Genomic DNA, 13281 nt, shown 5'->3' on the forward strand with positions numbered 1-13281 from the left:
TTTTAATTAAGATCTTGAACTCAACATAAAAAGCAATTTACGGGAAGCAGTTTCTTTCAAAATACCTCACACTTACATGTATGTGTTTTTCAAGGCATGACTGTGAAGCCACCAGGTTCTTTTTTCTCCTTTCTTAGAAAAACTAATACAGAATTAAAAATACTTTTTTAAAAATAATCAATGATACTCAATTTAAAGTCACTTTTTCCTTGATAAACACAATTTAATCTTATGAGCTCTGAACAGGAGCTGATGGAGAGAGCACAGCCAGGCACTAGGGAAAAAAAAAATACCCTACTATATTTACTTTGTTCAAAACCACATTGAATTACCTCTTACGGTATCAAACAGTAAACAGTATTAAACTAGTAGACCTGCACTTATTGGAAAGAGTACAATAACATGAAAAGGCAAATTACTCAATTCACTGCATTACATTTCAGACACTGCATATGAATAAGAATAAAGCTCACCTGATAGTGATTGTATTCTAGCATTTCCAGCATAACAACGTTTTAGGTGGCCCCAGTCCAACGAGAGAAACGGTAGACTATTCACTCCCTCTACTTTCTGTAATTCCAGTTCAAAGACTGACGGGCATAGAGAAGGCACTATAAACAAGGTATCCTGAGACACCACCGGAAACTTTATCACAGCAGCCCTGCTTATAATAACCTAAGCTAATTAGTTATGCATGTAAAAAAAAACCCATTCGCACAAGGGGCTTTTTTTTTTTTTTCTTTTGGAAGCCCTACGAGTTTGGTCTTCAATATTGGTATCAATTCCCCCCCCTGGCTTGACGTCATGCTTTTTTCATAAATATAAAAGAACCTTTTTAAGTGATGAGCTATCAAAGTCAAACTCACTGTCAGATCAAGGCCAATTCACTATTCATCTTTAGTTCCAGTAGTATTAATAGACAATGGTATTTCTCTTTCAGCAGTAGGTTAAGAGCTAGATGCCCCCTTTGGAGAAGACACCGCCTAAAAGCTACTGTTAACACTTGAGACTTTTCTAATGGCCACATAACTCGGTAACTGCCAACTGTCTGTGGAGGAGTCTCTGTGCTGCACTTTCAAGTTCAATGGCCTCATCCTGTACCTGGTTTCAGTGAGCATCTTATTCTTAGCTGCATGGAAATGTAACTTCCCTACTGACCTCACATCAGAAAGAAGGGAAAGTATTCTAAACAGAACAAGAAACACACACACGCACATGTATAGGACTGGATGTGTATTTATGCGGAGAATAAGAAATAAACATCTCCCCAATTTAACCAAGATGGGAAGCATGAAAACTTTTACTAAAAATCTTTTATTATAATTCTTAGGGACAGAGAAGAGTAAGAGTTCTCATATGCACAACTGATGTATATTTACTCATTCACTTGTCCTATTATTTGCTGTTACTGTGTACTGAATGCCAAGCAAGACACGGAATAGACATTGTGCACAAACAGACCTGACAGCTTTCTGAAACGTGCAGTCTGGTGTGAGACAAAAGAAGGAAAAGGCAAATGAGTATATATGTAAAAGTTAGGATAAATGATCACTATTCACTGCTGAAATAGGGAGATATCTTAAGGATAAAAATTTTGAAATTCAGTAATTTGGTCCAAATGCCCAGGAAAAATGAAGTCCTTTACGTTGCCAATCTCAAATTGTTTCAAATGACTGACCTAACATGCACACAGAGGTTCAGAGAGACATTTTAAGTGTACGAAAGGGTCCAGACACGATAATGATGAGGACAACAGACATTACTAAAATAAACCCAAAATGAGGGCAATGGGTGTAATGTGCTTATTTCACTATTACACTAAAAAAAGAAAGGGCTACACATTTAAAAATAAATGTTAATTCACTGGCAGATCCTTATTCTTTAATGAATTAAAATTTGATGCTTTAGTATGGAAGGAAGAACCTGCTCTGGGTTCAGCATTGACAGTGGGCTCTTTACTATATCTAGGTTGGGGTAATCAGAGTGGAATGTACTTTGTCCCTTTCTGCCAGTGTCTTTTTAGTTTTTAAATAAGCTAGGTACAGTTTGGCTACCAACACTATACAGGAGGTAGAACATCTCCAGCTGTTTCCAACCCAAACACTGAAAACAGGTAACAGCAAGGAGGAAGGTGAGCTCGAGGTAATAGGGGGTAGTGAGGTCTGTGGCAAACTAGGACACACACGTCTAAAAGAAAAGAGCTGACATAAGCTGCAACTGATCGTGGCCATATGAGTATACCACCCCAGTCTAGACCTTCCAGTTTCAAGATACAGCTGGCAAAGTAAAATTTTTTCAGTTAAGTCTCCCAGATGAAAAAAACAAAACCAACCAAACAAACAAAAAAATGATGCCCAGCTGTTTGACTTCCCATCCTGCATGGGACAAGGCAAACACACCTGTGGGCTGGCCTCGGTCTGTAACCCAGAATGTGGTCTCAGCTTCACACTGTCCTTGCAGATAATCCCCCATCTACATTCCCTGGGGCAGGATGAGGGAGCAGGTTCTAGGGCAAATTACTGCCTACATCCAGGCATTTCCTGGTGCCCCTTTGACATTCAGCATGCCTGAGAGAACACTCAGCAGAAGACTTAAGGATTCAAAACCTGTGTTCGAATTAAAAGACTGCATCTTCACTGTTAAAGTGACCCTTTGCAAGTCACTAACTCCTCCAGGCTTTCATCCCCTCCCATGCTCAAGAGGGATGGTAACTGGGCCTGCACCATGGAGGTATTACAGCATTAAATGAAATCACACTTCTGACAGGCTTACCAATATATCTGAAAAACAGTAGTTCTCAAACTTTTTTTTCATTTGGTTTTGGTTTTAAAACCATTTTCAGCCCTTCAAGTTCAGATTGTCTCTGTAAGTTATATCCATCAGTGGTTACTATTTTATGAACTAGAGCAGCAAGTTTAAAAAATGTGCAGGGGCATACATTCCACTGGCAATCAGAAGAATGACATTTTAACGCTCGTGAAGTCTTCGCAAAACTCCACTGTAAAGTCACAAGATGAGCATGAAAGAAGGAAAAGACACACTCTGTATTATTAAGAAAATAGTTTTGACCTGGCAGAAGCACTGCAAAGGGTCTTTGGAGACCCTCCGGGCTCTTTGAGAACAGCGGATCTAGAACCTTATCACCTCCATCCTAGCCATGCTAGTCACCACTGTGCAGCAGTGGGGTGTGACACAACCTGTGTGTCTTGCCTTCCTTGGCCGGAAGACACTGGAGGAAGACACTCAACCCTCCACCTTCCTCACAGCAATATTATGAGGCTCTAAAGTCCTAGGACAATTTTAAAAGCCATATAGATAAGATCTTCTGTCTTCAACCATCCTACACCACAGCTTTTTGGTTAGTGACTTCCCCTGTGTTAGTTTCTAAATAGCCAACCAAGTGAGCATACAAAGGAAAACATATATGTAACATTAAACATCTGAATGATTTCCTGAGAATTTCGGCATGGGGTTGAGCTTCAAACTAACTACCTGACTTCATGAATTCGGAGAGCAAAGTTAGGTATTGCTGGGCCCTGGAAGCACAGTCAACAAAATAAAGCTAGAGCACTTCTGACTCCATCAAGAGAGACTGTTTTGTTGATAAAAGGGATATTTCGCATAAATCAAGTATGTTAGCTATCTCGTTGTAGTGCAAAACTGCAAAGGCTGTGAAACTCTTTGTCCTTGTTACTGCTACTATCTTTTCGTGTCTTTTCCTTTCTTCATTCAGATCCTGAACTGATACCCAGAGAAGTGGAATGGATCACCTTCTGTCACACTCGCTGTGCCACTTCCCGGGTGACAATGACAAGTTATTTTCCATCAGTTTCATTCGAAAGAGATCCGGGAGCACATCAGTGTGAGATGGTACCTAGAGATATTACCATCTTGAGTGACAAAAGGATTCACTGCAGCGGTTAAAAGAAGTCCCATCTTAAGGTCCACGGTTCTTCTATTCCCTCTATTTGGAAACCAGAATGTAAATAAAACTGAGGGAAGATTCCCGTAGTTCTTTTAGCTCACAAATTTATTATTTTTTTTAACACGTCAATGGAAAGTTCAGATTTCTCATTTAATGTTTAGGAAGATGATGTGTCCTGTTGCTCAATAAGGTTCAGGAATCTTAAAGGGATTATAATTCACTCAGTTGCTGTCCACTACTGACTGCCTCCCACTACCAGTCTTTGATATTGTTTTTTTAAAATGACGATTTATAGAGATGGTCAGTTATGCAATCACCATCCCCGAAAAACATGGTGAAACAGAGGAAGCTAGCTTTTAAAAATGACTTGGGCCAAGTCTTGTCCAGGGTCACATTTGACAGCTGAAGGGCTCTTTTCAGTCCCACAACTGTCATGTTACCACTACAGAAACCTCAAGCCCAAAACACACGTTTTCAGACACTTAGTCATGTTTTTCTGTACAGACTATATAAAGGTATCCTTAATAGAAAGTAAGAATGAGGATATGAATCCTGACCTAAAAGGATAAGAAAAATCGGATGCAAACAAAAAGCAAAACTAAAGAAGACTCACATAAAGGAGAGGTACAGGGGATCAAGGCTGATAAGCCCAAGACCCTCTCCCTAGCATGGGGGTCTGCCCACCAGCCCAATTGGGCCCACTCCTTATTTTTGTACGGCCTGTAAACTCAGGATACATTTTATATTTTTTAATGCTTGGAAAAGAATCTGAAGAACAGTTCATATACATGGGAATTATGGGAAATCCAAATTTCAGTGGCCATACATAAAGTTTTCTTGGCACACAGCCATGCCCATTCATTTACATATGGCCCGGGGCTGCTTTCTCGCTGCAGGGCGGAGATGGGTACAGCCTGTCCAGCCTCCGGAGCCTTAAAACCTCCTACCTGGATTTTTACAGAAAAGGCCAACCTCTGCTCTATAAGGAAGTCTTACCTAATTGGAGTTAGACTTTCTTATTAAATATAAGTTTTAAGAAGGAAATGATGAGGTGCCTTTTCTAAGGAGAAATAGTGTATGGAGATACAATTTTGTAGTTGTTTCACCAAAAGTTGTCTAAAATGGACAAGCAGCCATGTAGGAACCCAAGATATGCTTAAATTATCCTTGTTTTAAAGATACGCAGAAACTCTGTAAAGAGAGTTCACTGACGTGCCAGGGTTGGAAATCAAACCAAGGTCTTCATCATTCCGTCCCAGTGGCAAACTACAGCGTCGCCCTTGGTCACTGATGGATTTTGATCTAGGGCTCTAACTTAGCTAAGGGGGAAAAGATAAAACTATGTAAATCCAGAGGTATAGTCACATACTCTCGTGTGCACACACAAATATATATAAATTTGTGTACCATTTCTTTGGTCTGTATCCTTTCACACAACTTCCTATCATATCACTTTGTAGGATCATTAGGCTTCTGAATTCAGAGATATGAGTTATAAATGTGTACAGAAGGAGAGGATGGCAAATCCAGTTTTCTAAAATTATGATGTGTTAATAGAATAAGCCAGACCAGCTTTACCAAAAATTCCTTACAGCTCTTTTATCCTTAACTGATGACCTATAAAACAGTGTGCTCATTATAAATATAAACCACAAGGTGGGCATGCTTTGGGTTCATGGTTAACAATATTTAGTAGCCTTGGGAAAAAGAGAGTATTATTGTAAGTAAATTTCTACCATATACATGATCTTTGCTCTCCCAGACTAAAATAAGCCAAGGTCTGAGTATAAAAAGAACATCAAGTGTTATCTCATCCAAATAGAAATATGAGATTTAAGAGTGGTAGCTGTCTGCCTGCAGAGTATTTATAATCCCAGAATAAAAAACACCACTTTCAGAATCAAACTCCTATGAGAGAAGCAGCAAAATCCAATAAATGTAATGCTTTACTCACTTTAATAGAAAACTATGCATTTATAGGTCCTGTACTCTGAAGGTTATATCAGTCATTATGCATGGATATGTCATATTAAACAGCAAACTTTTAAAACATATATTAAAAAGAATTAGCACTCATTCACTCAAAATTCTCTACCCTGTACCAGACACTGTGCATTTTATATTCGCTCCAAGTTTAGGTCATTTAAAAACAAAACAAAGAAATCACTTGGATAACCACATAAGATTTCTTGAAAGCTTCTTCATGAAGTTGTTTTTTTTTTAAATCATATGATAACTGATTGAATCAGAAGCAACTAAAAAGAGATCTCATTTTGATAGTTTGAAACTCTTTCTTTGAGTTGCTGCTATCTGAGCCTATACCCAACTGCCTTCATACCATAGACATCAAGAACTAAATATAGGTTTGAGTGCAACCTTAATGTGTATATAAATCACCTGGGATCTTGTTAAATGCAGTGTGATTCTGTAGGTCTGGGGTGGGACCCAAGATCCTGCATTTATAATAAGTTCCCAGGGGATGCCCACCCTACTGGTCCATGGGCCACACTATACCTTGAGTGCAGGGCTGTAATACGTTCTCACCTGGACTTCTCCCCCAAAGGTGATATGTTCATGATGCATTCAATAAATATTGCCTAAGTGCCAACCAGACGCTAGACAACCGCCCTCATCTTACCCAGGCTTTTCCTCAGGGAAGGTCCTACAGAGAAGGGGACAGGTAAGCACAGGCCAGAAGGTGGGGAGGAGAAGGGCCGGGCAGGTCAGTGGGAGGACCATCCCAGCAAACTGCAACAGTCCTCAGGTATGAACAAGGCTCACCTGCTCCAGGAACAGCAAGAAGGCTCCTACTACACAGTCCTCTCCCGGCTTCCAATTTAACGCAAGCACCTCGTTCTCCTCTTACCTCTTTCATCATTCCTTCTCAGTCTCCTTGGCTAGTTCTCTCTTCTGCTCTTAAATCTCAGAGTGTCCCAAGGCTCAGAGCTTGATTTTCTCTTTGGACGCGCACAGCCCCAGAGAGCTAATCTCAGGGATTTCAACACTCAGTTCGGGTATCTCCAAACTCTGGATTCACTTCTACCTGCCTAGACCACAACACCATTTGGAGCACTGCAGGCATCCCGACCTTTACATGGTCACCATCCCCTCCAAACCAGCTCCTCCACCATCTTCCCCATCTCAGTAGATGGCAGCTCCATCTACACAGGAAATCACCTTTTTTTTTTTCTTGTAGGTCAAAAAAGTGGTCCTCATATGGTTGGACCTAGCTGCACATTTAAAAATTGGTCATCTTTGACTCTTTTTTTTTTCTTCATACCTTCTATCTACTGCATCAAAAAACTGTTGGCCCCTTCTTCAGGATATATCCAGAATTTAACAGATTTTCACCACCTCTATGTTACCATCTGATCCATGCCATCATCATTTCTCACGTGGATTACTGAAACTCACTGGACTCTTCTACTGGCTTTTGTCTGTGCCCTCTTGCAGTCTATTTCAACACACCAATAGAGCGATCCTTGTAAAATATGTCAGATCATATCAGCACTCTGGGGAGGGGGGGACCCTCTGTAATGGTTCCCTATTGATCTCTGAGGGAAAACTTAAAAAAAAAAAAAAAAGTACTTACAATGGCTATTAAGTCCCTAAACCAGTGCCACCCCTCATACTTGTTAGAAACAGAGCCTCAGGCCTCACCCCAGACCTAATGAATGAGACTTTTTGGGTGGGGACCAGAAATCCATGTTTTAACAAGCGATCTGGGTAGATTCCTCTGCACACCCTGCGCTCTTTGCCTACTTCTCCCTTCTCCCTTCACCCTGGGATCATGACCTGTCTGATTTTATCTCCCACAACCATTCTAAGAGCTTATTCAAAATCCCAAGCCATTCCCTGCCAGTGCTCCTGATCACCATATAACCTGCTCTCCTGTGTACAGAACATGGCTTGGCACGTAGTAGGCACTCAGCAAGAATTTGGTCAATCAGTGAATGAATGGAGTGACTGTGGCTGAAGGGCATGAATGTGGGGGAGAAGAGAAGCTACGGATAAGGAGTCAGACTGTGCAGGGTTGAAGGCTAGGATTCTGAGAGCCTCTAGAAATGTTCTGAGGAAATGGAGAAGTGACAAATACCCTCTCTTCCTGACTAATTCAGGAAGCTCTGGAGGAACTAAGTACCCAGGCTAGGCAGTGATTCATAGCCAGCCTCCCTACTCAGAGAGATAAAGGAGCCTTTTCTCTTTAGGGTCTTTCCAAAGACTGTCAATTCTTAGAGTTCTCATCTACAAGGCTTAGGGTCCTGAGGGTCTAGGACACATCGCCAGGAGCCTGGAGATTTGCCTCCATGTCGAAACCACGGCACACCATTAGTCACAGTTAAAGTAGAGGTCCCCAAGCACATGGTCCATGGGCACAGTTCACAGGTGTGGCTTACAATTATCTCAGTATTTAAGTAAAAATTGGGAATTTTCACACCAAATTTTGGAATTCTGGTTTCTCTGGATACATCAGAAGATCTAGCAACACTAAAGCACATTCTAGTGGGCCACCAATGGACGGAGTGGAACGGCAGCTTGCCTCTTTGGATGGGCCACTTACTCTCCATTTTTCCTGCGTTATACCACTCCCTGTGGCCACAGTAACAGTTGTGTCCTCCACTCACCAATCTCCCTGACTCATGAAGGCAACTGAGCTGCAAACCCTGCTTATCCTTTAAACACTTCCCATTCCCAGGGTCGTTCCAAGTCTGATTGAATGGGTAGCATACATATGCTTAGAAAGCCACATTAAAGGAACAATCTTATGTGATAGAGGAGAGAATATAAGATAAATTGCTATAACCTGAATACATAAAATAAACAGTTGTAAACTTCCTGAAGATACATGCATGCCCATTCAACAATTAAACAATCAAACACTTTTCTAAGGAAAAGATACAGGAAAAGGTTTAAGTACAAGGATGTCCATCAGAGCATTAACAGAATAGTCAAATTACTACCCTAAAGCCCATGGCTGGGTTCTGTAGTACTTTATGAGGATACAGCCATGTCCATTTGTTTGCATGTAGTCTGTGATGGCTTTCAAGCTAGAACAGTCCTAGAGCAGAGTTGAGCAACAGACCTCATGTCCCCCCCTTTACAGAAAGTTTGCCAACCTTAAATCTTTAACAACAACAACAAAATGGAAACAAAAATCTAACAGCAGGCAATGGGTTAAATTAATTACAAGATGGCCACATAAGTTCAGGGTTCCCCCAACCTTGACCAGTTGGCCCTGGGGTCAGATACTTTCCTGTTATGGGGCCGTCCTACAAACCATAGGACAGTCAGCAGCATCTTTGGCCTCTCCCCAATAACATGCCAGTAGCATCTCCCCTGCAACCCCCATTGTGACAACCAAAAATGCCTTCAGACGTTCCAAACATCCTTGGGGGAGCAAAACTGCTCCCAGTCGAGAACCATTACATGTAGATGGATACAATACAGTCATTAAAAACCATATCTTATAACACGATTTAATCAGAGGGAATGTTCAGAATGTACACAGAAATCCAAAGCAACTTAAAAACACTAGATACCCTGTGATCCTAAACTGGCTTTAAAATGTTACTTAAATATAGCATAGGCAAAAAAAAAGACCAATTACCAATCAGTCAGCGATCTTAACTATGACTATTCTGGCATGATGCAATTATAGGGGGCTGTTAATTTATTGGGGTGTTTCCCCATCTTCTATAATCTACAGGGCATTCATTGTGTAATTTTTAAAAAATCTAGGGGTGCCTGGGTGGCTCAGTCATTAAGTGTCTGCCTTTGGCTCAGGTCATAATCCCAGGGTCCTGGGATCGAATCCCACATGGGGCTCTCTGCTCGGTGGGAAGTTTGCTTCTCCCTCTCCCATTCCCCCTGCTTGTGTTCCCTCTCTCACTGTGTCTCTTTCAAATAAATAAATAAAATCTTTTTTAAAAAAATCCACAAATTGCACGAAAACTAAATTATGCAGATCTGGATGAATAAAAATATATTCAGGCAGAATTCCTCTACTGAAAATTTTGCAAATGATACATTAATCCATCAAGTTGTTATATAATGATGAAATCTGTCTCATTTCCATTTTCCCTTTAAATACTTGATCAGATTAAGAGGACCCTGTTATTCATGAAATTTTTAGTCCAACATTCTAGCCCCAACAGTTTGAGTTTGTATAATATTTGACACATTTTTATGGTTTTGTAAAGGGCTGTGATTACGTGGTCCAGCAGTACCCTAATAATAACCCATTGTAAGGGCTCCTAACGGGAGTTGTGAGTGCAGCATTCCACGTGCTATAACTTTTCCATCTGCCCCAGTTTAGCAGGGCCTCAGAACTGCAGACGCCTTTTTGTCTTAGTATTTTCCCCCCCAAAATGCCCCCATTGTTTGCAGTTTATCGGGTATTAGAGATCATTATGGCACAGGCAGCAAAACTCCTTTTCATAAGGGCCGGCACTCTTAAGAAACTGGCACTGGTCAAGTTTGTCAAAGATGAAAACATTGCCCTGGGCTTAAGCAAAAGGTCAGTCAGAAATGAGAGCTGAAGGCTGCCGGTTTGAAGGTCAAGTCCACACTGGCTGCAAACTGGCAAAAAGCAGCCGCCTCCTAATAACACAGACTTCAGGGTCCGGATCATAAGACCGAGGGGTCTCCTGGTTTTTGAGGAACTGCATTGTCTTAAGAAATTCCTAAGACTCGTTGCCTAGATTATGGGAAGAGGAAAACCTGGTTTGGAATGAACCACCCCATGGGAGGGCTTTCAGGGCATGCTGGGCTCTGCACTGAGCCTTTCAGAGGGAGACACGCGGACTCTACCCTCCTTCCCTTCTCGGGCGTTCAGGCAACCAGCACACACGGGCACTCACTGAACATATGGAGAACAGCAACTGCGGCTGGGCTCCCGGCCCCACAACAAACCTCTTTAATTTGGGGAAGCAGAGACAAGTGCAACGGAAACAAGTCGACAAAGAATTTCACGCAGTGACTCGGTGCATTGCAGATAATAAAAGAAAGTTATTGGGAGAAGAGGTGGCATTCCAGCTGCAGCCTGAATGATAGGAAGAAGCCAGGTACGTGGAGAAGCCAAGGAGCTGAAATTCCGGGTGGGAAGCAGCCCCGCGCATGGGAGAAACAAGGATGTCAAGGCAACAAGAGTCCAGTGGTGCTAGAACGGTGACCAGGTCAGCATGTGAACGGAGACAGCCAGTCGGGGCTCCCCTGATACAGGATTTTGTACACTTTGTGAGGAATCTGATTTTTCTTCTCTGCTACTTACAAGAAACCTTTCTTTCTTTGAAGGTTTTAAGCAGAGAAGTGACATGATCTGATGAACGTCTGTAACACATCACTCTGGGGCTGATGTGGGTGGGAGGTAAGAACGGACACAGGAGGAACAACTCAGAGCCTCCCACAGCCCCATATATGAGAAAGAATAATGACCTCGACCTCCAATATTAAGATGCCATTGAGTATGAAATATATGTTACCAGGTCCTATGTCTGGCTTGCATCCAATTTCATTTAAGAAAAGCACGTACAAAGAACTAACAACAACAAAGAAGATCTTACACGATGCTCTGCAATGTCTCACACCACCATCAAGAAGTTAGGGTAAATGATGCATATAGTTATAAAATACCCCATATAGACCTGTTTGGGGCCCACAACCTAAGTCTATGGCCAGTTGTCAGAGTGCAGTGGAGAGAACTGATCTACTATGGTAAATATCTGGCTGAAATTTCAGATAGACCTGAGTTCAAATCCTAGCCAAGTTCTTAAATGCTTTGAATCTCAGTTTTCTATTTGCAAAAATGGGATCATGGATATGTACTTGGTAGTTGCTGACCTTAATTAGTGTAAGTGACAACATGCATGAGAAGTGCTGAGCATGAAATAAATGCTCAAGAAATAAAAACTGTTCACTATTATTGTGAGCCCCAGATTTTTTGTTTTCCCATTCAAGCAGACCGGTATTAGGTCATTTAGCTCATCCATATCAGGGGAGGGGGCGGGGGGAATAAATCCACCTCGAAGGAGAGGAGAGGGCAGAAGGGAATGGGGACCATGTTCAGTCTCTTCCAGGCAAGCTTTTATGACCTCCTTTTTAGCTGACTCAAGTATCACAGATGGATACTAAAGGTAAAGTAGATAAACAACAATCTTAGTGCCTGGGACACAATCTTAGTGCCTGGGACACTTGCTGGCAGGAATATCTCATGGAAGGCTTTTGTGATATTATTTCTCTCCTCTACTTGCCAAATCGGCTAGCTCAGTCACTGCTTCTTAAACTAGGCTTCAGGGAACCTGGAAACTCCTGAAAATGGCATGCAAACTTTTGAGGTGTATTTTTCCTAGGAAGAGATCTAATAAAAGAAAACAGTCAAAGATGAAATTCTATCTAGGATTTACAATGTAGAGGGAGGTAGGTACATGAAACCAGATGAGCCCTGAGTTGTCATTGTTGAAGCTGGGGATGAAGACGTGCAGGGTCCATACATTATTCTATTTTTTTTTTAAGATTTTATTTATTTGACAGAGATCACAAGTAGGCAGAGAGACAGGCGGGGGTAGAGGGGAAAGCAGGCTCCCCGCTAAGCAGACAGTCTGATGTGGGGCTCGATCCCAGGACTCTGGGATCATGACCCGAGCTGAAGGCAGAGGCTTAATCATGACCTGAGCTGAAGGCAGAGGCTTAACCCACTGAGCCACCCAGGTGACACTACATTATTCTATTTTTATATGAGTTTGAAACAACCTATAAACATTCACATACAACATACATATTTATGTATAAGGTATTTTCATGGGTACTCATTTTTTTAACTTCATTTCTTATAAAAAGGCAAGTCTTACGGTAACATATTTACTAAGCAAGCACTTAGTTAATCCATCAACATATCATAAGCATAAATGTCTGTTTTTTTTTGTTTTGTTTTGGGGTTCTTTTTTTCCTTGCTTTTCTGGACTTATGCCCAAACTTGCTTCTCAAAAGGCTGATTTTATGTTCTATGAATTGATCGTGGATTCAGTATGGTCCCTGCCATTCCTCTGTGGTGGTGTCAGCTTAAGCAACTCTCAGAGAAACATCTTGTTTACAAAAGTAATTTGGATCTGTCCATCGAGTGTTCTCACTGATCAAAGCAGGAATGTGTATTTTAGCCACAAATAAGACATTTATTTGCACATAGGGTACAAAACTGAATTCAGACTGACCTTTGCAGATCAGGATCTATCTGGACTACCTCTTTCAAACAAAATGCCCAGTGATCTGTATTTATGTCAGATAAAAAGGACAAGCAACTGGAGCTTAAGTTTATAAAGGTATTTAGAAGGAGTTGTTTTTATTCATTAAAAAACATTTGC

The 13281-nt window shown here is 41.3% G+C and overlaps 1 protein-coding gene across 13 annotated transcripts in view; it reads right to left on the reverse strand.

Moving 5' to 3' along the window:
- MITF (melanocyte inducing transcription factor) overlaps positions 1–13281 on the reverse strand; it is a 222188-nt gene that overhangs the window by 33195 nt on the left and 175712 nt on the right. Inside the window, exon 1 of one of the 13 annotated variants that reach the window (XM_044253182.1) lies at positions 474–1164. The exons of 11 other annotated variants lie outside the window; for them this stretch is intronic. In XM_044253182.1, the coding sequence (XP_044109117.1) occupies positions 474–506 (33 nt within the window). In that variant the 5' untranslated portion in view covers positions 507–1164. Of the gene's footprint in view, positions 1–473; positions 1165–13281 lie in introns of those variants that run through there. One more of the 13 variants, XM_044253183.1, reaches the window with a different exon arrangement.

This window comes from Neovison vison, chromosome 6 (genome assembly GCF_020171115.1).
Source record: "Neovison vison isolate M4711 chromosome 6, ASM_NN_V1, whole genome shotgun sequence".
In the NCBI taxonomy this organism is placed as follows: Eukaryota; Metazoa; Chordata; class Mammalia; order Carnivora; family Mustelidae; genus Neogale; species Neogale vison.